This window comes from Hemicordylus capensis, chromosome 4, assembly GCF_027244095.1.
Source record: "Hemicordylus capensis ecotype Gifberg chromosome 4, rHemCap1.1.pri, whole genome shotgun sequence".
NCBI classification, from domain to species: Eukaryota; Metazoa; Chordata; class Lepidosauria; order Squamata; family Cordylidae; genus Hemicordylus; species Hemicordylus capensis.
The window spans coordinates 100,027,865-100,054,383 of NC_069660.1; the positions used below are offsets into that span (position 1 = coordinate 100,027,865).

Below are 26,519 nucleotides of genomic sequence, written 5' to 3' on the forward strand. Positions count from 1 at the left end.
GTATTTTTACTTCACCTCTCCAGCCAAGCTGATGGAAAAAAATTATAACGAGCTAAGGTGAAGGCTCTCCGATGGGTTGGACATGTCCAGTTATAAAAATAACTAGTTGGAGCTAAAATTGAGGTGACCCACCAATTCCTAATACAGATCGGGAGTTTACTTCTCTCTTCTTGGTATTTGATAACTAGAAGACAAAGTTTTCCCATTAACTTGGATAACCACTTAGAGTGGGTCTGATCTTACAGAACTAGGGGGGCCAATCCACTTGGTTGAAATTTTAGCTTTTTTTCCTCTCAATTCAATTTTTATTAATTTTAACAATAATCTTATAATTAACATTCACAACAGATAAACAAATATGGACTTCCTGCTCACACCTCTTCGTGAATCATCAGCTATAAAATTTACCCTTGCTATAATAATAATAATTCAAAACATAAATTTAAACCTTACAAACACAATTTTAATCTACCCAACCTGCAATTATTACTAGATTTCAAACCCTGTTGTAAGATCCATAGTAGGAAAATAGTTCTTTAGATACAACAAGAATGGTTTCCAATCTTCTTTAAAGCATTCTAAATTTTGGTCTCTTATCAATATTGTAAGTTTTGCCATCTCCGCATATTCCAAAATTTTTATCAGCCAATCTTCTTTTGAAGGCAGTTCATTACTCTTCCATTTCTGTGCATATATTATTCTGGCCGCCGTAGAAGCATACATGAAAAATGTTAAATTAGTTGTAGAAATTACTCCTTGTGTTATTCCCAGCAGGAAGGATTCTGGCTTCTTAGGGAATGTCATTTTAAATATTTTCTTTAATTCTTTATATATCATGTCCCAATAGGCCTTGGCCTTCCTACAGGTCCACCACATATGGAAAAAAGTACCTTCAGAGTGTCCACATTTCCAACATTTGTTTGAAACATTTTTATACATTAATGCCAATTTTTTTGGAGTCAAATACCATCTATACATCATTTTATAATAATTTTCTTTTAAAGCATAACATGCAGTAAATTTTAAATCAGTTTTCCATAATTTCTCCCAGGCTGCCATTTCTATATTACACCCCACATCTTGAGCCCACTTTACCATGGTCGTTTTAACCACTTCATCTCTTGTCTCCTCCAAAAGTAAAAGCTTATACATTTTAGAAACTAATTTTTCATCATTTTCACATAATTCCTTCTCAAATCTCGACATCTGGTCCTCAAATCCAACTTTAAGATCCTTCTTATATATTTCATTTAACTGGTGGTACTGAAACCAATCTCTAACCAAATTTTGTACTCCAGTTAAACTTTTTAGCTTACAATCATTTTCTTGAAAATATGACAGATCCCTGTAAGTAGCCCATTGTGAATGCATATTTACTTCTTTACGTGTTAAAGCTTCAATCGGAGATACCCATAACGGAGTTTTAGGTTCCAACCATTTTTTATATTTTAACCACACCCTCATTAGACTCCTTCTTACATACAGTAGTGATTCAAAAAGTCTTTATGTGTTTTACTTTTTTCATACCACAGATATGAATGCCATCCAAACCTTCTATCAAATCCTTCCAAATCAAGTATTCTAGGATTTCTTAATGTTATCCATTCTTTTAACCATGTCAAGCAAACAGCATCAAAATAAAACCTTAAGTCCGGTAGAGTAAGACCACCTCTTTCCTTTGCATCTGTTAAATTCTTAAAATTAATTCTTGGTCTTTTCCCTTGCCAAACAAACTTAGTTATATCCTTAGTTATATCCAAATTAAAGTGTTGATTATAGGAATAGTCTGAAAGAGAAATAACATTTTAGGCAAGACATTCATTTTCACCACCACCAAGAATAAATTCTTCCCATTAAAGACAAATTCATTTTAGAACATCTTTGTAAATCAATTTTCACTGTATTCCATATTTTGACATAATTATTTGAAAACAACAAAGAATTGTTGTTTGTCAGCCAGACCCCCAGATATTTGATTTTCTTCTCCACTTTCAACTCACTTATTTCAGAGAATCTGTCCTTAGATTTCTGATCCATATTTTTAGTCAGAACCTTCGTTTTGGCCTTGTTTATGTAAAATCCAGCCAATTGGCCAAATTGTTGTATTTTTTCCAAGAGTCTTCCAATCTTGTCCATTGGATTTTCTAAAAAGAACGCAACATCATCTGCAAAGGCTCTCAATTTGTAGTCTTGTTTCCCAATTTTGGGGCCTTGTAGTTTATCATCTTCCCTAATACTTCTACAAAACACTTCTAGGACTAATATAAAAAGCAATGGGGAAAGTGGACATCCTTGTCTAGTCCCTTTTTGTATTTTACAATTATCTGATAGTTCCCCATTTACAATAATCTTAGCATATTGCTCCGAATAAATTGTCTTTATTGTCCTAATAAAATTAATGCCAACGCCCATTACATCTAGTCTCCACATAAATTGCCAAGAAACGTTATCAAAAGCTTTCTCTGCATCCAAAAAAATCATCGCCATCTGTTTATCATTATGTTTTTCATAATACTCCAATACATTCAGAACTGTTCTCACATTGTCTCTCAATTGTCTCTTTGGCAAGAAGCCAGCTTGATCCTCATGAATAAAAAGTCTTAATATAACCTTCATTCTTCTTGCCAAAATGGCAGCAAAAAGTTTATAATCATTATTTAAAAGTGAGATTGGTCTGTAATTATTAACTTGCATTAAGTCTTGATCCGGTTTTGGGATTACTGCAATATTTGCATACTTCCAGGAAGAAATCCCTTTTTGCAAAATGTCATTCATAGTCCATTGCAAAGGCTGTGAAATTTGATCTTTAAATAATTTGTAGTACAAAGCTGACAATCCATCAGGTCCTGGGGCCTTATTGGCCTTGCTTTGATTTATTGCTTCTGTTATTTCCATGATTGTTATCGGAGCATTCATAATTTCTATATGTTCCTTAGAGAGTTTTGGAATATTTTTGGTCCTAAGAAATTGCTCAATTTTTGTATCTTCTACTGTTTTGCCTCTATATAATTCTGAATAGTATTTTAAAAATCCGGTTGAAATTTTAGCTTTAGCCAATACTTAAAAGACTGCCAACCACAGCCAGGAAAACAAACAAATGGCTCATAGAACAAATCAACCCAGAATTTTCACTCAAGGCACAAATAAACAGGCTCAAACGATCATACTTTGGACACAATATGTGAAGATCCAGCTCCCTTGAGAAGTCCATAATGCTGGAGAAAGTTGAAGGATAGAGAAGAGGACAAGCGGCAGCAAGTTGGATGGATTCGATTATGACAGCAATGAATGTACCACTGAGAGATCTTAAAGGCCAAGCTGAAGAGAGATCATCTGGAGAGAATCTGTGTATATGGTGCTTTTACCCCTGGATCATGGGGCACTGGCTCATGGCCCCCAAGGTGTGGGAGGAGGACTTGAAAGACTTCCATGGGGTTGTACACCACTGCTGTGAGGCCAAACTATGGATCTTTGCCAGTATTTTAGCCACCATGTGTGCGGCTGGGGATGGGGGGGGCTGGAGCAGCCCCCCCGTGGCAGTGGCAGGTGGAGCGGGAGCAAGGGTGGCTGAGGTAGAGGGTTAGCCCAACGGCCACTCTCACTCTGCCCGCTGCTGCCTGTGTGTGCAGGCGGGGGGGAGCAGGCACGCACATGGTGACTGGAATACTTGCAAAGACCAGTGGTTCGGCCTCATGGCAGTGGTGGTGGGGGGCTTGCGGTGGCAGCGGGGGGACGACTCAGCAGCAGCAGGGGGCCTCATTTTGGGGGTAGTCGAAGTGCTCAAATTGCCTGGGTGTTGCACTGTACTGTACCTGCCCATCCACTATCTAAGCCACCATCAAGATACATAGGGTAGTAGTGGAAATGAGGGTGGGCAGGTGGTGGGAGACACTTTGCCACTCACTGTCTCACCCATCCACCCACCCAGCTGGCACTGCAAGAGTGGCAAGTGTCAGCATCAGGGCAGGTGGGTGATGGGGGACACCCTCCCCCACATACCCATCCTCCTACGCCACTCGCCTGGTAACACGAATGGCCTCTGTGCACATGCAGAGACTGAAAATGGGTTGCAGAGTGACTGGCCTGTTTGGGAGGCTGGCAGGGGGTGGTAGTGGCTGAATGAGGAGGAGGCAGAGTCGCCACTTAGCTATGGCAGCAGGGGTGGCAAGGGTGTTCCCCCTTTTACCTTCTCCACACTCTATACCAGGGATGTCAAACTGTGGCCCTTCTGCAGATGTTGGCCTACAACTCCCATCATCCTTGGCTACTGGCCATTGTTATTGGGGATGTTGGGAGTTGTAGGGGCCCAGTTTGACACCCCTGCTCTATACAGTGGGATCTGGTGGGGGGCGCTGCCACAGCGGCCACAGCCACAGCTGCGGAGAGGGTGAGGCAGCAAGGGGAAGCTTCTCCCTTCTGCCTTCCCAAACCATGCTGCTGTAAGGTGAGATGGTGCAATGGGGGCGGCCATGGCAAGAGTGAAGGGGGTGGCAAGAGTGAAGGGGGTGGCAAGGAGGGCAGGTGCACACTCCCCATTGCCTGCTTTCCCGTCCGTCCACTGTGGCCAGGAGGGCAACTGGACAGGGGTGGTAGGGGGCACATGTCATCACCCTTGCCACCAGCTTAGTGGCCATTTCCCCAGCGTTAATGCCATTTCCCCAGCGTTAATGCCCAGCCCTGCATGCCATCCTGAGCAAGCAGACGGGGGAGGTGAGGGGAGTGTGCCTTGTGCCTGACCTACTTGTGGGGGCATTTAGCAGCTGCTCTCACCTGCCATTGACTCTGCTTCCTCAGGCAGCAGATGTGGGAGTGTGATTTGGAACCAGAGGGCATCTGCCGTTTCCCTCCTGGATCTGGGTTGTGTGTTTGGTTGTGTGTGTGTTCATGTTGGCTCTTTGGTGCTGGCAGCTGCAGCTGCTCTCTTCTCTCCTTCCATCCCTGCCTTTTGAGCAGGTGTTTTGGGGCATAGGGACGGAATTCAGTACCTTTGTCAGGAAAGGGTTAACTGAGGCTACCAGTCAGGGAGCTGCAAAGCGGGACTGCAGCTTGGAGCCCTCTGAGTGGTCTTCTTGGGTCACGTGATCACTCCTGGGTACTCAAGGGGCTGCTGCCACCAGGGACATGGATGGAGGACTAACATTGCAAGCTGTGGCTGCCTGCCTAGAGGGAAACCCTGTAATGTTGATCATCAGTCTTTCATGTTCCCTGCTGAGGCTTCACCAAATGCTTGTGTGTTTGCTGTGCCGCTTGAAAAAGGGTTACAGCTTCATGCAAGAGGTTACCTTGTTTTCTGCTCATTAGAATAGCTTCAATATCTCCTGCGTGGAGTAGTAGGAACTGTGCAAATGTGCTTTAGGGGAAAATGCAAAAACAGCTGCAAAACTTCACTGTAGAACACTCTTTCCAATCATGGCTTTTTTAAAAAAAGTTTTTAAATTTGTACACCTCCACCCCACAGAAATTATCTCTGATGAATGTGTCAACCCTCTCTCCGAGACATGCTACCTCTGCATGAACGTTAACCAACTGGGTAATCCTGGACTGCATAATCAAACCAATACCTCATGTGGGGTTTGCCACAGCTGTAGCCCTACAGGGATTTTCCAAAGGTATAAAAGCATTCTGTCACCAGTGCTTTTTAATATCTACGTGAAACTGCTGAGTGAGGTCATCAGGAGAGTTGGTGTAGGGTGTTATCAGTATGCTGATGACACCCAAATATATTTCTCCTTGTCATCAAATATATTTCTCCTTGTCATCATCACCATCATTCCTTAATTGCCTTCCTACAGGTAGTAATGGGCTGGATGAGGGATGACAAATTGAAATGGAATCCAAGCAAGATGGAGGCGCTCATGTAGGGGTTCAGAATTTGAGGGAGGAGTTAGATCTGTCTGTGCTGGATGAGCTTACACCCCTCCCCCCGGAAGGAACAGGTATGCAGCTTGGGATTACTCTTGGATCCCGGCCTCACCCTGGTATTTCAGGTGAAGGCTATGGCCAGGAGTGCTTTCCACCAGCTTTGGCTGATTCGACAGCTGTGTCCATTCCTTGAAGAGAACGACCTCAAAACAGTGGTGCATCAGCTGGTAACCTCCAGGCTTGATTACTGTAATGCGCTCTATGTGGGGCTGCCTTTGTACATAGTTTGGAAACTTCAATTAGTTCAAAATGCGACTGGTCTCTGGGGTGACTTGGAGAGACCATATTAATTATGCCCATTTTGAAACAGTTGCACTGGCTGCCTATATGTTTCCAGGCAAAATACAAAGTGCTATTACCTTTAAAGCTCTGAATGGCTTAGGTCTGGGTTACCTTAGAAAGCGCCTTCTTCTCCATGATCCCCAATGCACATTAAGGTCATCTGAGGAGGTCTGCCTCCAGTTACCACCGGTAGGCTTGGTGATGACTCAGAGGCGGGCCTTTTCTGTCGCTGCCCCAGGAATGAACTGCCAGCAAAAATCTGTAGTCTGAGTTCATTGTTCGCCTCCAGGAGAGTCCTTAAAACCTATCTGTTTGGCCTGGCCTTCCAGGGTTTTAAAACTGTTTTAAATGTTTTAATTGTGAATGATTTTAAACTGTTTTAAAAATAGTTTTGTATTGATTGTTTTTAAAATGACTGATTCGCGAGTTTTGTTTTTGCTGCTGTGCACCACCCAGAGCCATTTGGATGGGGCAGTATATAAATGTAATAATATAATGGGTGTTGAGGTGTTCAAATGTGATGCTGCGAGTGACTGCTGTTTACGGAAGCAGCAAACCATGTCAATCTTGTTTCTGTTTTGGGAGTGGTGGGGGTTAAGTGAAGGGACTTAAACTTAATATATAAATAAGCATTTGCATGGTTAATTATACCTTTACAATGTAGGATTTGTGTATCTCTGAGATCATACCAGTTTCTGATGCTAAGTAAAAATGCATTATGATAATGCCCTAATGGATTAACAAGTGTTGTAGAATGGCTCACAAACTATTAATGCTCACATAATATCAGTTATTGACTTTTACCAAACACATTCATTTACTAAGTTTTTGCATTGTGTTCATTTATAGAGAAGTTTACTATTACTAACATAAAAATGTTAGGCCCATGTTACCTCTGTGACATGTCTAAGAAATATTCATGGATTTCCATAATATATACAGATGACAAGACTACCCTGGGGTCAGCACTTTCAACAAACAAAGAAGATAGCTGTGAACTCAAACAGATGGAAATAATATCTGCTGGAACTGATGTTTCCAACTTGCTTTGATAAGAAATCTTTATCAAAGGAACATTTAAGTATTTTGTGAATCAGCTTATTAAAACTGCTTTGGAGTACCCAGACTGAGTTTCTTAGAAGTTACTGCAATATGGTTTTATTGAGTTGGTTCATAAACTGTTTGAAAACTTTTACTGAAATGTGTTGAGAACACCAGCTGACATACTGTGAAAAGATCCATAGGTTCAAGAGAGAGGCACATGCATTGTTTGTGAGCCATTCTACAACACACCTGTACTGCTTGGGGAGGCAGGATGGTCTGTGCCTATTAAGCAGTATGTAATCACAGTTGTGAACACTATTCCCATCATTCCTAATGGGACCACTGTCACGACTGCTATTTTTTATTGTTTAGTAGGCACAGACCAGCCCTCCTCCGCAAGTAGTGTGGGCAGGCTGTTGAGTGACTCACAAGTGGTAAAATGGGGTTGTATAACCAACCTTGTGGATTAAAAATAACCAGGAAGTGAATTTGCATAATGAGAAATTGTTTTGCATTTATCATGTAAAAACAGAGCATGCCTGATCCTGCAAGCTAGGCAGCATAAAGACTATTAATTACATTTGAGCATGTGCTATCTCAGTGAAATGTGAACGCGTTTAATTTGGATTGGATCTTGCCCATATTGCATGTTTGAACCTGCTTGGAGAGTTGGTGTCATCTGTAACCCCAAGTAATGGTGTCAATCCAGAGATACCATTATGACTACTTTTGTTGCTCAGAATTTTTAGCACTTGCCTGAGTTTTTTTGTAATGTGGGCTTACTGCCTGGTTATGCATTATGATTATGATAACATTATATTATCATTTCACTGAATTTTTAAGAGGTTACTGATGTCATTGTTAGTGATCACTTACGTCTACTCAGACTTTTTGTTCTTCTGATTATAGAAAAAACTGAAACTGAAATATCAGACTTAACAATCTCAAAACTTAAAGTACGTGCCAAGAGGGCATGGACAGATGAACTGCCTTCACATTAAATGTCCATGGCCCTTGATTGATGCTGAAATATAATGCAGTTGTCTTTTCTCAACAGATCTTTGTGTACATTGGTGTGTAAGTGGACATACTCTTCAGAGAAAGGCTGGGATGACAGTTTCTGGAAACTGATTGGATTAGAAGATCTAATTGCAGATAAATATGCAAAAATTGGTAAATATTTACATTGTATACTTGATACAATTGAACAGGAGCCCTCATAGGAATAGGTGCTTCATAAGTTCATGTTGCTAGTGAATGAAAATTCTGGGGGGGGGAAATTAATAAAAGAATCAATTCTCTTAAAGTTTTCTGTTGTAACTAGCTTAACCCGCGCAGGACATCTGCGCACTAGTACTTGATTGCTCCCCTCACCCCCTGCCACAGCCCCCCTCACCTCAGAGAACTCTCCATTCCACCTGAGCCACACGTCTCCTTCTCTTCCTCCTCCATTTGGTTGCTTCCATCCCCTTCACCCCTCTTGGTCACTCCTCCATCCCTTTATTCTATCCCTCTTATCCTTCTTGGTTGTGGCTGCAGCGTTGCTGGTGCCTTTTGGCCAAGCTGCCATTCACTAGCCGCAGAGACCTCCTCACCCTGCTCCTGCTCCTCCCCACAGGAGGAGGAGGAGCAACAGCAGCAGCAGTTGACCGGGCCCTTCTTTGTTGCCGCCACCACCATGGCCGCTCATTCCCCTCAGGCAGCTCATTCCCATGCCTGCCTGTCTCCATCTGCCAATGGCCATGGTAGCCCCAAACAGCAGCAGTGGTTGACTGGGCCTTTTCTTGCTGCCATTAGGTGCTGCCATGGCCGTTCATTCCCCTCAGGCTGCTGACAGGCCCGGGCCCATCCCTCACCCTTTCTTCCTTCTCTCTACTCTCCCTTCTTTTTCTCTCTTTCTCTTTCCTCCTCTCGTTCTTCCCCTCTATCTTTCTTCCCCTTCTCTCTCTCTCTCTCTTTCACTCTCTCTCCCTTCCGGAGTCAAAAGACTTGTTCATTTTATTTCCTCATCTAATTCACACAACTGCAGCCTCCTTCTCCTGAAGGGTCTCTTTCCTCCATCATGACCCCTCTGTTCGCAGACCCCTGCCAGTAACAGTTGCATTCCAAGTGACCTTAACGATCACAGGCTCCTCCTCCCTATCTGCATATGGAATCTCCACTGCCAAGTCAGGTGCTTCTGCTTGTAGACTCTTGTGAGAGCTGCACACACGGGATTAGCCATGGGTATGCCTTATATAATTATAGATAGATAGATTGTCTACAATCCGTAGCCCTTTGGCCTGATAAATGCTGAAATATTATCCCCCTAAATCTAGAAAACAGTTCTTCCTGGGTTGAATTTATCAGTCTAGAGCATTTAGAAAGTTGCTGTGTTGGTCTGACAGGCTTTAGCTACTTCTTTCACCAGGGGCTGGTGCAAACATCATAATATTGTCCTCTTCACTTTGGTTAAGTATTTGTGAGCCAACCTCAGGAACGTGTGCTCCCTTCTCCTCCCGCACTTCCCCTAGAACCCTGGTTAGTATTAATCACAGTTAAGGATAGTGCCAGCATTTCTCTTGAGATCAATGGGAAGTTTAACATTAAGTTTGGAGGGAGAATTTGATCCAGAGGCAGGAGAAGGCAGCACACATTGCCAAGGTGCTCTTTTTCTGCTGGTGCTCCATTTAGTGTTTTCTTCTTACTGGGGCTCTCTCTTGTTGACTACATTAGCTTTTGTTTGAATGCCTTCAGAGATTCCAGTCTTGCCAGTGTCATCTGCATATCAAATTGTTGCTTTTTTGAGATGGAGTTCCAGTGCCTAATTAGGAGCTGGGCAGAGTGAGGTCAATTGTTGAATCCTCTGTCGAGTAGACAGAGCTGGACTGATTACCTTCCTCCAGCCCAGGGATTCTCAAACTTGGGTCCTCAGGTGTTATTGGACTTCAACTCCCATAATCCCCAACCAAAGGCCACTGAGGCTGGGGATTATGGGAGCTGAAGTCCAATAACACCTGAGGACCCAAGTTTGAGAATCCCTGCTCCAGACATTGCCTCCAGACTGAGTTAGAATTTGTTCTAGGTCTGTTCTTCTCAGCAGGTTCAAAATGTGAGGCACTGAGGGTATAGTGATGTATTTAGTATTTCAGCTTTTCACCCCAAACTTCCTAATATTCCAGCTGTTGCTGTTGCTGTTCCTCAAGGACTGGATTGCTGTCGCCCCACCCTGCCCCACCCCAGGAATATTGTTAAGCATAGGCCTAAAGGATGTTTATCTCCCATGGGACATGTTTTCTCTCATCCAGACAGAGACAGAAATGGCTCCCAAACAGAGAAATGGGTCCCAAACAACCTGGACTTCCTGGTGTCTTGATCCTGGAAGATCCTCCTGAGGGGGAAAGGATGGGACAGGAAAATTTCCCTTCTTCAAGTTATTCTTACATTAGGAGAGAGGACAGTGCCAAGCAAGTTCTAAATCTAGGGTGGGAAGGAAAGGCAGGGGGAAACTTGCACTTTACATTACATTTGTCCACATTCCCGAAGGGAGACTAAAACCTCCTCCAAGATACAGTCATATAGGATTAAGTACAATGGAGATTATAAACCCAAGCAGTATTCATTTTGTTATGTTATTTTGTTATTTGGAACGATACATTTCCCAAATAATCCTTGAACTGCATCCTGCTTTTTTCAATGTTTGCTGTACTTTAGTTTATACATTTAGTTTGAACAGTAAATGCATTTAGTTTGAATAGAATGCCCTGATGTGGCTTTGCTGTCCTTAGGAAATACAAGCTTAAATACTTTTGAGCTACTGCTGGAAAGAAGGTAGATTTGTTTGTCAGAAATCAACCTTTGTGATTTGGTTTGGATGGTCCGTCTCTGCATGTAAGGTGTTGATTTAAAAATAAATATATAAATATTGGCTTTAAAATGCTGTACTTCATATTTTATGACCTGCATACACTTATTTCACCAGTTTGTTACACTCCTCATGTTGCTTTGAACTTTCTAAGGCCTAAGTTTAATTAGAATGTTAGCCTCTCTAATGGCACAATACTTATAGCAGATTTCCATAATGTTCATTTACCAGAAAATTTTCTGGATAGTTTTATTCAATTTCCCTTGTTCCATTAATGGATTTTTAATAGCTGTCCTAAGCTTATATGTCATTTATGAGAACATTACCATACATTATTCTTTAAAAAAAAACACCAAACCCTCTGTTCTTTAATCACCTGATTTTTAACACTTTGAATAAGTTTCTAGAACAGTTTCATACAGCAGCATAAATGGAAATGATTTGATGTTGGTAATGAAATATATAAAGCTTCTAGAGATGAAGTAGGTAATTTTTGAATACATTTTAGAATGTATTGGATAGAATTGAATATCCCAGGAAAGAATAATTAGAAATCAAATCGATTCTGTACTAGTAAACAAGAGATTTAGGATTTCTCTGACCTCATTAAAAGCTTACCCAGGAGTGGATGTTAATTCGGATCATAATCAATTAATAGGAAAATTCAAGCAAATGCAGAAACGTAAGGCAGTGGAAAGGTGGGATATTACAAATCTAAATAATGAAGAAACTAGACATAAAGTAAAGCAAAGACTATCAGATAAATTAGTAATATCAACTGGAAATGGAACTATATGAAAGAATAGATGATCAGGATATGCCAAAGTAATCTAAAAGCTGAGTAACCAAAGAAAAAGCAAAAATGGATGACAGAAGACATTTTACAATTAATGGAAGAGCGTAGGAAGTGGAAGACACAGGATGGAAATAAATATAAGGAGTTACATAAACTTATACAACAGAAAATAAAACAAACTAAAGAAGAGTGCTTTAAAGAAGTGTACTAAGAGAGTAACTGCAACAAAAACATGATGATTTCATTTTCAATCTACACAAGAAAATAAAGGAGACTTCTGGTCTATATGAAAAGAAAGGTGCAAATATCTTAATAGATGATAAAAACTGTGTTATAACAGACATAAAACAAAAAACACATGGAAAAAATATGTTGAACAACCTTTTGAAGATTGGATAACCTTGATATTGGAAGAACTGATTCTGGCCCTAAAATTCAGAAAGATGAAATAAAACAGGATATGAATTTAGTGAAAATAGGTAAAGCAGTTGGTCCAGATAAGATGACAGCTGAAATATTAAAATTATTAGATGAACATGGTATAGACATTTTATGTTATTTATTTATCTCAATGTATAACTCTGGAATTATCCCTGATGATTGGTTAAAGTCTACGTTTGTCACAATTCCAAAGAAAAGTAATGTGAAGACTATCAGTCTCATGAGTCACAAACCTAAAATATTTTTGAGAATAATATATTCAAGGATTTATCACAAGAGTGAGGATATTTTAAGTGAAAATCAGTTTGGATTTAGGAATAATTTAGGAACAAGAGAGGCACTTTTTGATATCTAAGTTTTCATTCAGTGATGTAGAGATGTTAATATAAATATGTTTCTGTGTTTTCGTGATTATAACAACACATTTGATAGGGTACAGCATATTAAATATATTGAAATATTTAAAAGAATTGGATTAGATGACAAGGACATTTGTATAATTGGCAGTCTCTATGGGACCAAAAAGCAGTGGTTAGAGTTGAGGATCAATTGACATAATTTATAAATATCAAGTGTGGTGTTTGACAAGGATGCATACTTTCACCTCTTTTGTTTAATATCTATTCTGAAGCAATTTTTAATCAAACTTTATATGAAGTTGAGGAAGGAATTGCTGTTGGGGGTGAACAAACAAATAAATCTTAGGTATGCTGATGATACAGTATTAATGTACTGTATGATGAGAATGATATGCAGGCAGTGTTAAATAGAGTAGTACAAATAAGTGAACAATGTGGTCTGACCATTAATACCAAGAAAACTAAAGCCATGGTCATTACAAAGGGGCAGCCAGATGTGCCAAACATTGTAGTGTGAAATAATGTATTAGACATAGTAAGATCATATAAGCATTTAGGTTGCAGGTTAAATAATACATGAGATAATACACAAGAAATAAAATCAAGAATAGAGCAAGCAAGGGGTGCTTTTATTAAAAAGAAAAAATTATTATGTAACCATGGACTTAGTTTGAATTTAAGGATCAGAATGACTAAGCGTTATGTTTTCCAAATCTTGCTTTATGGAATGGAAAGTTGGAAGCTCACCAAAGATATGTGTAAGAGGCTTAAAGCTTTTGAAACATGGATGTATAGAAGAATGTTGAAAATATCCTGGGTAGATAGAGTCACCAATTTAGAAGTTTTGTGAAGAATGAATAAAAACATGGAAATTTTAAGAACAATGAGAGAAAGGAAACTGGAATATTTTGGGCATGTGATGAGACATCAGAGATATCATCTCCTCCAACTAATATTGCATGGAAAGATCGAGGGCAGGAGGAGGGCAGGAAGAAGGAAAACATCATGGTTATGAAACCTTAGAGACTGGTATGGCAGAAGCACTGTGTTAGTATTTAGAGATGCAGTGTTAAAAGATCAAGTAGCCTTAATGATAACTAACCTCCAATAGGAGAAGCAACTAAAGAAGAAGTATTCCAGATGCAACTATGGTACCAAGTCCCTTGGCAGTTTAATCTTTTCCCCTCCTGTATCTGTAATGGTACTAGTAGAAAGCAAGTTCTTTGTTTGTTTGTTTATCAGTCATCAATCAATCAATCATCTTATTACGGTCCAACACCAGTATAAGACAGAGCAGTAGAGCATGATTTAAAACAAATTATGAAACCATAAAACTATGTTATTTTAGATTTCTACACTAATGCTAAAAAGCGATAATATAATATTAAAAGGCTGCTATCCTTAAAAGAGAGGATAGCTATCAAATTATTAAAATTCCAAGCATGTAAAAAGTGGGATATATAAAATGCAAAAAGCAGTGGCTATAATAAAATATTTAAATTAAAACATCTAACTAAAAACATTTTAAAATATAGTACAGGCAACTATGCAGAACCGATGCAGGGAAATGGCCTGGCAGTCACGGCTCGATGGATCCTATACGCTGCCACGCAGAACTTGGCGGTGTTATATGTGAAGACCAGATCTTTATTGAGAGCAGCAATGGGGAATAGTCATGGTTTGAACAGCCAGGGTACTTGTGAAATAATGGAAATATAAACGTAGTCCGAATATCCTTTAAAAGGGGCAAAAAAGGAGTACATGTTCTGTGGATTCTACCTCCCCAGTGTCACAGGGACAAAGTCTCTCTGCAATTGGTATCTTTCCGAATTTGCCTTCCAGTACTGTAGAGGGAAGGGCATGACAACGGGCAAGGGTATATGCCCTTCTATGGCTTGGGATTTCTAGATGTGATAGGTATGCGGTGGGGGAGGCAGAATAACCAAGTGTTCCAATGACAGGAAGGATGGAACCCTGCCTAGGTCATCCTGGCGTTCAGTGTCCATTATCCTCTGTTTGATGACTGTTTTTGGCTGGTCATGGCTCGTAGCAAGTAGGATGGGGTGCGGGGTAAAGCCCAGTAGTGACAATTTAGTCCACACGACCCTTTTCCAGGAAGATTGAAAATTGTCCAATAGTGTTAGAGGGGCCAAGTTTGAGGGATAGTTTAAGTCAGGGGTTAAGAATGGACAGCCACACTTTGACCTCAGCCTTTATCATGCCTGTTTCCGAGCATAGAGCAGTATTTGTCTATCTAATTTCTATGCTGCCTTTCAGTATAAATAGCTCACAAGAATAAAAGAGCAATAAAAAATACCAAATGGTAAAACAACAATTACAAAATTAAAACAATGAATAAAATGGGCATCAGTGATGTCACACAGTCTTCAGTCGAAAGCCTGAAAGAATGAAAAAGGGCACCTAAAATATAGCTGAGTTGGCAACAGGCTAGCCTCCCTGGGGAGAGAATTCTGTAAACAGGGTGCTACAGCTGAGAAGGAGCCACCACAATTGTCACATGCTTCACCTCTGATGGCAGAGAGACCCATAGAAAGCTGATCTCAGTTTATAGACAGGCCGCCCTGAGCCATTTTTGGAAGGGTGGTATAGAAATCAAATCAATCAATCAATCAATCAATTAATTAAGATAATCACACCACTGTAAAAGGTGCTTCTTAGCAGCTGCTTTAGTGTGGGTAAGGTCAGCAGAGCGGTGCTGAATGGCTCAACCTTACTTGCTTCTTAATGTTTGGGAAAGCCTAGCTTGCACATAGTAACATCATTGTTTGAAGCTTGGGCTTATGGTGGATCATAAAGGGCTGATACTAGTCGCAAGCCTTCTGCACCATAAGCAAGGCCTTTGCTTAGTGCTTTTCTTCCTAGCCTGAGCCTGAGGACAGCTGCTACTTTAGTGCATTGATGGCTTCTGCTGTTTCAGTACAGGTGATGTTACTGGCTCCTAGCTCTAGAGCAAGAGGGTAAGAATTCCTTTGTGAATGCCTTGCAGACCCTGATCCCGTGCATTGCGGAGCAGAGAATAAGATGAGACTCTGAAACATTTTAGCATTTTGGAGACCACCCCCCCCCCATTAAATTCAGTCCTGTTACCGATTACCAGGTGCACCTTTTAGAAGTCTCCCTCTTTGTAAATGCATATAAGTAGTAAATAAATGTTTTAACAGAAATTTGAGCATCCTAATGGCTGATGGCCTCATGGAAGAGAATTTTTTAACATAAATTATGTATGAAGTGCAAGCTAAGGATTGAATACAATATTTATATAGTGCATTTCAAGGACAGAGGAAAGCAGCTTTCCATTTTAAACAAATGTGCATACTGCAAATTAGGACAAATTCTTTATTAAAGCTGATAGGTGATGATCGTGCAAGTAGGGTGAAAAGCATGGAAGATTTGTACAACAACTTGTAAGTGACAACCTTATGCAGATAATTTTTCCCTTCCCCTTAAATTATGAACATATCTATCTATCTATCTATCTATCTATCTATCTATCTATCTATCTATCTATCTATCTATCTGATGTGTTGAACAATTAATGTCAGTACCTGATATGAGGAGGAGAATTACTCAAAGTAGTAGTGCCACTGAAATTAAAAGGACAAGCTAGGAAATGCCAAACTTATCCTTTTAATTTCAAGGTATTACTTAGAGTAATTTTCCTCTTCAGTATCAGCCAATGCCCTTGTCCAAGTTTTGACTTTAGTTTTGGAATTTCAGACTTACTTTTGAGGTCCTGCACCACCTTAAGTGATGCAGTGGGGAAATGCTTGACTAACCAGCAGAAGGTTGCCGGTTCGAATCCCCGCTGGTACTATATCTGGCAGCAGCGATATCGGAAGATGCTGAAAGGCATCATCTCATACTGTGCGGGAGGAGGCAATGGTAAATCCCTCTTGTATTCTGCCAAAGAAAACCACAGGGCTATGTGGGTACCAGGAGTTGAAATCGACGTGATTGCACACTTTACCTTTTACCTCAGATAATAGATTTTTGTGCCACAGGAAGACTTTTTGCCCCTGGTATCCTGATCCCAAAGATTTGTGCTTCCATGTGTGTGCACAATGCGGTCATAATGTATTCCAAGTATTGCCATAATAGTATTATGTTTTGTGGTGTTCCACTGGAAAAGTACTGTGTACTGTATTCCCAAACTTAATAACTTCTTTGCAGATATAGTGAGTAAGGTTGTGCACTAATTGAGGTTCAAGCACTGATTCAAAGCCGAATCAGTTTGTGGGGCTGCTGAACCAATTCACCTGGTGGACTGCGGCGCTGGGGGCAGCAGTGAGTGGCACCTTTAAAAGTGAGGAGAGCAGTTCCTTACCTGCTGTACCATTGCTCCACGCAGCTTCATGCTGTGGTGCCCCCCTCCTGCCCCAGAAGCCATGCGTAGCGGCAACATGCACATGGTCTCTGCACATGTATGGAGGCTATGTGCATGCTGCTGTGACATGATGGCCACACCATCATGTGCGGGCTTGTGGGGGGAATGCCACCAGCATGTGTGGGCTCCTGGGAGGTGCTCGCAGCAGGAAGCTGTGTTGAGCAGCAGTAGGAACTGTGGTTCCTCTAGGAGCTTTGAGTGCCCTCGCAGCATCCCTGCAGCTTCTTGCGCAGTGGAATGGAATGATTTTTTGCATCTCTCTCCTCCCTCTAAAAGCCCTTTATGCTTGTATATGTGGCCATCCTTGCAGACCCACAGCCCTCCTTCCATCACCAGAGGGCTATGGAGAATGTCAGCCACTATACATATATACCTGTTTCTTTAAACAGCAATGTATATGTGTCTGAGAATCTTCACTAATAATTATACTTAGGCATTTAAAGGAGTGTATTAAGGATGTCTCATTGTGATGTCTCATTACTACTACTAAGATATTCTCCTCCTCATATCAGGTACTGACATATATATATTTCCCCCCTGCCAGGCATGCCTAAGATCTATCTATCTATCTATCTGTCTGTCTATCTATCTATCTATCTTAGGCATGCCTGGCAGGGGGAAAAGATGGTGGCAGGTGGTTGGCTGGCCAGCTGGCAGGCAGAGAAAACAGTAAGGGCAAGTGGAAGAAGGTGGTGGAGGAGACAGAGCGGGAAGAAAACCATGATGGTGGCAGGCAGGTGAGCGGGGGGAAGCAGCAGTGGGAGAAGCGGCAGTGATGAACTAGAAGCGTAGGTCCTCTGGGCCTGGCCCAGCTAGTATTTATACATCACTCTTCAACCAAAGTTCTCAAAGCTGTTTACATAGGGAAATACTTAAATAGGATGGTTGCTTGTCTCCAAAGGGCTCACAATCTAAAAAGAAATACAAAGTAGACACCATCAACAGCCACTGGAGGGATGGATAGGACCAGGATGTGCACAAAATGAATGTTTACAGTGTTTCGGCCATAGGGAACAATGGGGAAACCCAAAACACCCTATTGTTCCCCATCAGTAGCTCCTAGGGACACCAAAGTGGATTGTATGGTAGGGCATGATGGGTGCTCCCTATCACCCAACCCACAAAAGAAATGGGCAAGCGGCTGATTAAATTTTTTTTTAACCTTCCCCTAAACCCCCCCTAGGATCCTATGGGTGTTTTGGGGAAAGGTTAAAAAATTGTTAAAATTGCCTTCTTGCCCATTTCTTTTGTGGGCTGGGTGGTAGGTAGCATCCATCATGCCCTATAATACAACCCACTTTGGTGTCCCTAGGAGCTACCCATGGGGAACAATGGGGTGCTTTGAGTTTCCTCATTGTTCCCTATGGCCAGAACAAGTATGTATGTATGCATGTATGTATTTGATTTCTATACCGCCCTTCCAAACAATCAAAATCAATTAATAGTCAAAACATTTAAAACAGTTTTAAAACCCTGGAAAACCAGGCCAAACATTTACAGTTTAAATACAGTTTATAAACCCTGGAAGGCTAGGCCAAACAGATAGGTCTTAAAGGCTCTCCTGAACGCCAATACTGAATTCAGATTACGGATTTCTGCCGGGAGTGCATTTCACAGTACATGAGCAGCTATAGAGAAGGCCCGCCTCTGAGTCGCCACTAGATGTATCAGTGGTAACTGGAGACGGACCACCTCAGATGACCTTAATGTGCGGTGGGGATCATGTACAAGAAGGCACTCTCTAAGGTGCTCTCTAAGTGCAAGTATGAACTTACAATGCATACAGAGTGCATGCATTGTAAGCTGCACTTACAATGCATGCACACAAGTTTTGCATTGCAATTTGCAATGCATTTTGCAACCCTGAATTGAAAAACACTGCAGATTAGAAGCACACAGTAAAAGGGAATCTGTCCCTCCCAACACAGAACACACATTTCAAGCACAGTTCAAAGATGGCCAAAAAAAGAATCATTGATCCAGAATCTACTGCCACCCAAAGTGCCTGCGCTGCAGTAACATCATTGGCACAGGTTGCTCTCTCTCACACAATTATGTCTCCTTAGTTCCTGACATTGCCACAGCTGCCACAGCAGCACCCTCAGCAGCAAGCATAGCCATAAACTCAACTAGAACAACCTCAGTCACATTCTGACTTGAGTGCAACACTTTGCAAGGCAGATTGCAAAGCAGACCGGAGCAGTACGTGAAGCACAAGTTAGTTTCAAGTCCAGATAAAGAGCTAATCACAGCAATCACTAAGAAATATTAGACACAGACACACACACACACAGCTGCCACTGTCCGTTTCTCGCCACAACACTATGTCACAAACAAAACAAACCACAGCTCAAGGAAGGCAGGTACTCATGTTCTGCCTTTGTCAATCTGAGATCCAGCAAAACCGGATAGTTATAGCAGCAATAGATAGCTCAGCATATTATACTCAGTGCTGAGAAAAGAAAACCCCAAAATCAAACTTTCCTCGATTCCTTCCTCATCTCCTGATGTATCCTCTTCTTCAAGAGAGGCATGCACAGTATAAGGGCTCACTTTGCCTCTCAGTCCCTTTGAATTCCCTCCTTTGGTGTCCCATCCTCCCTCCCCCAGCCAATGGGGGCACAGTTGCCCTTGATTTACCAGACTATACATGTTCAAAGCAGAAAACTGTGAACCTGTGTTTCCTCCTACAGCCATAGGCAGCACCAGAGAGAGGGTGAGAGGAACAAATGCCCCTCCAAATAGTTCTTTCCCTTCTTGCCCCCTCAGTGCTGGACAGCTGTGATAAATTGAAAGAAAGATGAAAAGTTCACCCCTCCAGAAGCACACTTTGCTTCTTCTGTGCTCCCATATATATTTTTGTGTTCTGGTGACACCAGTGTCCACTCGTAGATTTGCCTTTAGAAAACCAGGAACACTTTTTTGTTTGGTTTTCTCAGAAAAGTGTACTGTACTCCTAAGAATGCACTGATTTCTTTGCTGAGAAGAAAATTGGATGGATCTCATTGTACCATGCTGTATATGACAATTATGCAAAACTTGATGTGTAGTTGCCTCCTATTTTACACCTCTGTGCTTGTTTTTAGCTGTGTAGAGATGAATGAATGGTGGTGGTAGTTAGGATTGTTCCTGCTGGCTCTCCTCCTGCTCTCCCTGCATCTGATCTACACAGGCTGGGGCCTACTCGCATCCATCCCAGTGTTGACAGGCTCTCTATGCATGATCTGAATCTACATGCATTGAGATGTACACATACCATATGCACATGGACTTTGACAATGGAAGTCAAATGAGGGGCCAGCAGGTATGATCCTCTCTCCACTGCCTTGTTTATCTACACAGGGCTTTTCTCTGCCTCACCTCAATGTGTCCCCCACATGCCTTCATCTGTATTTGGTAACTCATATTTTAGATGCTACTGCAGCTTCTGAAGTAGTAACTTTTTGTTTTACATGGGAAAATAGAGAGTGCAGAAAACATATACAGTATGAGAAATTGACATTTGAAAATGCGTGCAGCGTTGTATATTCTGTAATGATGCACATTTTGAAAGACTTGTCCTTTGAAACCAATACAAAAGGGTAACTAAAGCTGTGGTTATAGTTTTATGTTTACACCCACATTTGGTTTCACTTTTAGTTGGCTTGTGAGCTTCTTAATGATGCAGAGCCTCTCTTGCAACATACAGAATCTCCTGTGAATCTTTGCCACATCAAGGTGTGGGGATTGAATTACAAAAATACTAAACTTCAGACATGAACTTCTGTGTTTCCCAGGGTGGATTAACCTTTCAGGGCTGAAACAATGTTTATTGTGGGCTTTTCCTTTATGTCATGAATTTACTAATTACATACTTAAGGGTATAGATCTACGTCTTGACTTTCTGTGATCTTTATTGATCCCATCAGTAAGCCCACTACAACCTTAATAGTAGAAGAAGGTGGATTCACGCAGAAAAAGAATCCCCTGTATACAGCAAATATTAGCATTTATGTTTTCTGGTGAAAATAAGGAGTGTCATGGCCTTATATAACATAGACATTAACAATTCTTTTAAATTTTCATGAACTAGAAGAGATTTAGGTGCTGAAGTGTGCAATCTTTTTTTTAAATAGCCTGATACATTTTCATCCTCATTCTCCTACTTAAGGGGCTACTTAAGGGACCAAATAATGATTTTTCACTGAATAGCAGTGCTTGTTTTTCTAAAGAGCATTTCCCCCAAAGTAGAGAATGTTGAAGAAATGGTGTAGTTATTTCTGGGGTTGTCAATATCCCATATTCTATAAGCTGATGCAGCATAAAGAATTTTTTATAAATCTGTTGGCACTGAATCAGGGATAGCACTGTATGCTTTCAATCTTCATTTGGAATTTGTCTTCAAAATAAAAGCTTGTGGTGGGGGGTGGGGGATCCTTTTGAATAATTTCAGGCCTGATTCATTTCTTTCCAGGAAGAAATGTCCACTTAGTGTTAATCTTGGGCTCTCTCATACTTTTTCTTCTTCTCATCCTCAAGGGAAGAAATAAGTGAACTGAACTTACATCATGTTTATTTCAACACAGTGAGTCTGTTCAGATGTTATGCGGAATCTTGGTAAAATTTAACTAAGGTTTCTGAAATAAACCAAGAATGGCACTGCAAATTATCACCAATCTCAGTTTGTTTCTAATAACCATGTTTATACGTGTCCCATCCCATTTTCATCTTCTGTAAAGGGCCCATAAGCAATCCCAGACTGCCTTGCTCTGCCCTGCTCCTGGCCCTCACCCTGTCACCCACTTCCTAACTATTGGACCAAAGGGGGTGTGCTTGGCTGGAATGGTGTCCCTCGGTTCTTTCTTCCTGTTTTCAGAATTCTCCAAATGCTCTTGGCTCCCTGTAGAAGGCAAAGAACTATTAAAGTGCTAACTCAGCTTCAGTCGAGTACTGTTAACCTTTTCCTACCCACTGCTACGCTAACGGAAAGCAATACTAGTGTGTACTGAGAAAGCTGAAAGAGGTTGAAACAGGCACAGAGGGAGGCCAGCGGTGGCCCAGACTCTGCTTACTGCCGTGACCCCCTAGCCCCATCCTCTGCTTTAGGATCTGATGTCAGACACTGGGAGTAGTTAGCCACGCCCCCCACAGCTAACATCAGGCCTGGGGGGCATGTCTGGTGCGCGAAGCATGGCCCCTGAGGGGGGTGACCTGGGTCCTTTGAACCCGTTTGCTCAGTGGTGGCTCCACCCCTGGGTTGAAAGGAGTGAAGTCCTCTTCACAGGGGAGTGAAGTAATGGAAGGATGGGATTGATTATCAGCCAGTTCAGATGATACATTCAATGTGTGATTAGATTCATCTGCCTGTGTATAAGAAAGAGTGCCTTCTCTGTGGTTGCCCCAGGACTGTGGAATGCACTTCCTGCTGAGATTAGAACTGATCCATCCCTCTTGGCTTTTATGAAACAACTAAAGACACATCTCTTCAGCCAAGCTTCTTTGTTGGTGTTTTAATGGATATTTTAACCAGGTATTTATATGCCTGAGCTGTTAAATTCTTGGTTTGTTTTATGCTGTAAACCGCCTAGAGGTTTTGGTAGCGGGTGATATGGAAAACCACACATAATCAATCAATCGATTGATAGCTTAACAACACATTATCTACCCTGGATTTAAACACTCGATGTTATATAGGATTTAGAATGTGGGTAGTCACTATCATGTGATTAGATAATCACCTGGATTGCAATGTGGTGTTTTTGCCCCTTAACCATAGAGTTTGAATTGAAAACAGGACAAAGCCAAGGGCTGGATCATCCAGTTATGTAGGTGGGACTTACTTTGGGTACACATTTTTTCTCCCTGAGGTAGAGAGTTGTGAGCGAGTTCTTTTCATCTCTGCCACACTAACTGACATAGGTGGAATATGTGCTGCTTACAAGATAAGCATGCTGTTTACAAGTTTCACCCACTTTCTGATATAAAATAAATGTGAAAAACTGTGTTTTGAGTTTCAAACATGATTTTTTTTTTTTTTGCTGTGACAAGTAAATAGGGGCAGTTTTACCAACCAAGCCTTAAGGATCACCCCGATCCCTTGTCTTCACACCCCCACTTTTCAGAGCCCCACTTACAGCCTCTTCAGACACTCCCCCCACACCCCGACGTTTCTCCCTGCTAAGCTTGTCAGAGAATTTTGCCCAAGAAGATCCCAATTAGGTTGGGGATGAAGGATTGACACAGGGAAGCTGCAAGGGCAGAGAGCCCAAGGCGGGGTGGGGGAAACCATATCACCAGGCAGGTCTCTTAAGACATATGGGTCACTCCGGGTTCCCTGCCTTCTTTTCCCCACCTTCCAGCACTCCACATACAGCTGAAAAACTGCCTTTTAATTCAATAGCAGAAATCTGGGGTTGTGGGCTTGGAAACTGTCAGAGTTCTTTCCTATAAAAGGGTTTCCCCTAGTTTGGTTCACTATATTATCTATCTATCTATCTATCTATCTATCTATCTATCTATCTATCTATCTATCTATCACCCCTGCTAACTTGGCAAAGAGGCTTTTAATGTGGTGATTCTCTTTATTTAGCAGGGGGAGAGTAACTGGCCCTATCCACAGTACCTCCAGTGACTGTTGCTGGTGTCTATCTTATGTTTCTTTTAGATTGTGAGCCCTTTGGGAACAGGGAGCCATCTTATTTATTTATTATTTCTCTGTGTAAACCACCCTGAGCCATTTTTGGAAGGGCGGTATAGAAATTGAAGAAAATAAATAAACAAACAAACAAATAAATAAATAAATAACAAGAAAGCTGCCTGGGCCCCCTCACTCACTGACATGGACTCACAGACCAACACACAAAAGACAAACATCTGTCTAGTTTTTATTATTATTACTATTATTATTATTATTACATTTATATCCCGCTCTTCCTCCAAGGAGTCCAGAGTGATATACTACATAAGTTTCTCTTTCACAACAACCCTGTGAAGTAGGCTAGGCAGAGAGAGAAGTGACTGGCCCAGAGTCACCCAGCTAGTATTATGGCTGAATGGGGATTTGAACTCAGGTCTCCCTGGTCCTAGTCCAGCACTCTAACCATTACACCACGCTGGCTCTCTTGCAGGTAGGTTCCACACCTTATCCAGATTACCAGAAAAAAAACCACCCAAACCCCACGAAAATGCATTACTTTCCCAGAAAGTGCAAGGAAACTCCCATTGAAAAGCATAGGCAATGAAACCTCATAGACACAGGAAACTCTAGAGTCACAAGAGAGAGAATAGAGATTAATATCTGGAAAAATGCTTGCAAACTGCAAACCTGTTTACTAACATATATTTATTATTATTATTAATTTGATTTCTATACCGCCCTTCCAAAAATGGCTCAGGGCGGTTTACAAAGAGAAATAAAACAAATAAGATGGCTCCCTGTCCCCAAAGGGCTCACATTCTAAAAAGAAACATAGGACACACACCAGCAACAGTCACTGGAGGTACTGTGCTGGGGGTGGATAGGGCCAGTTACTCTCCCCCTGCTAAATAAAGAGAATCACCACGGTAAAAGGTGCCTTTTTGCCCAGTTAGCAGGGGTTATATATTTGAGGTCCACCTTGATTTCTCCAAACCTGCCCATTTAATTTGTGCACTTCTAGATAACAGTCAGGTCAGCATGTCTTCACAGAAGATAATGGAGCCAAAACTCTCAGTTCTACCTTGGAAAAGAATTGAATCTATCATTATGCAAGACTCTATCATTTTATGGTCTTATGTTTATAGGAAGGTGTTGCACTTGAAGCAGGAAATAAAAGAAAGGAAGCCTGGGAACCATAGAGAGAGGGGAGCGATAGGCCTGCACAGTCGAATTCTAAACAGGTGATGGGAAGAATACACTCTACCCATATTGGTCTGTTCATCTGAAATCTGTTTTCCAAGTGGGTATAAAAAGCACAGCTATACTAGCAATAGCAATAGCACTTACATTTATATACTGCTTTATAGCCGGAGCTCTCTAAGCGGTTTACAATGATTTTAGCATATTGCCCCCAACATTCTGGGTACTCATTTTACCGACCTCGGAAGGATGGAAGGCTGAGTCAACCTTGAGCCCCTGGTCAGGATCGAACTTGTAACCTTCTGGTTACAGGGCGGCAGTTTTACCACTGCGCCACCAGGGCACACTAAATGCACGTTTAAAAGTATCATCTGAATCAATGTTTCTCAACGTTTTTGGAGTCATGGACTGGTAAGTTATTCATGTGCCATTTCTAGGACCAGCAGTTAGTAAGGGGGTCGCCCCACTCACCCCCAACCCCACCCCCAGGCCCCCCCCCCAAAAAAACCAATTTTGGGCAGCCCTCCGGAGCTTATTTCCAGGCAGCCCTCACTGCTGGATAATATTCATTTCAAGGAAGTGAAATGAACGTTATCCAGCAGCGAGGGCTGCCTGGAAATGAGCTCTGGAGAGCTCCCGATGGCCCCGCCAGCCCCCCAATTTTTTTTGGGGGGGGTGATTTTTATTAGTGATGCCTCACAGACCGGTAGTTGAGAAACACTGATCTGAACTGACTCAAAGAATCGCTAGTTGAAATGTGGTAAGGGATAGACAAAAAGATAGCGCTGTTAGATGTAGAAGAAAGGCAACCTGTCGGTAAATATGTTGTTGAGCAAAGGGGATGTGGACTGACAGGATACACAGAGAAGGGAGAGTTATGGGGGTTTAAGAGCAAGCTGGGAAAATGTCCTGTGGATGTAGCATTCTCAGGGGAACGAGAGATGGGATTTTAGGGAAGGACTGCCCTGAAATGTTAGAGATATAGGAGGGAAAGAGGAAATAAAGGCTAATACCTTTGTGAGTGGTAGGCCTTGGAGGGAGATAGTTTATTCTGTGGATGCACATAATGCAGAACTGTGATTAGGTTTAACCTAGATACACAAGCTAACTTCAAACCTAGGGTTCAGACAGCCATAAATAAATTACGGTTAGCACTATGGCATTGGTCAGATGATAAAAGTAACCTAGGTTACATGAAAGAAACTGAGGTTTCATGTGACAGCTGAACCAGCCCAGTACTTTCATAATTACTTGTGCTTAGAAAGAGTGGGTGGGTGCTTATTCAGTTGGGAGGTCAGAAAACATTTAATAACATTTTCCTGTTATTAAATAAAATAATATGTTAGGTTCACTTCTTACTTTTTTCCATGCTGAAGGGAAGGGGCTGGAACATGCGCACTTGAAAGACTTGTACCAGGTTGTAATTTCTCTCCAGAAAGTATTGAGCAAGTAGGACCTCAGGGTCCTCTTGTAGCCAAAAGTACGTGCTCATTCAAACATAGAGCCAAGACCTTTACGACAAACCAAACATGTAAATGTCAAAATATTTATCCTGTGTTGGCTGAAAAGACAGATATCACAAGTGATATCTGAAAAGACAGATGGTTGGC

At 41.5% G+C, this 26,519-nt stretch overlaps 1 protein-coding gene across 11 annotated transcripts in view; it reads left to right on the plus strand.

Moving 5' to 3' along the window:
- The window catches only part of FGGY (FGGY carbohydrate kinase domain containing), a 294,022-nt gene that overhangs the window by 103,001 nt on the left and 164,502 nt on the right, over positions 1-26,519 (plus strand). For 10 of the 11 annotated variants that reach the window (XR_008306941.1, XR_008306940.1, XR_008306943.1 and 7 more), the window contains exon 6: positions 8,306-8,421. Coding sequence is in view for 4 of the 11 variants with exons in the window: in XM_053249281.1 (XP_053105256.1) it covers positions 8,306-8,421 (116 nt within the window). In the remaining 7 variants the exon portion in view is untranslated. Of the gene's footprint in view, positions 1-8,305; positions 8,422-24,968; positions 25,010-26,519 lie in introns of those variants that run through there. The other variant, XM_053249284.1, reaches the window with a different exon arrangement.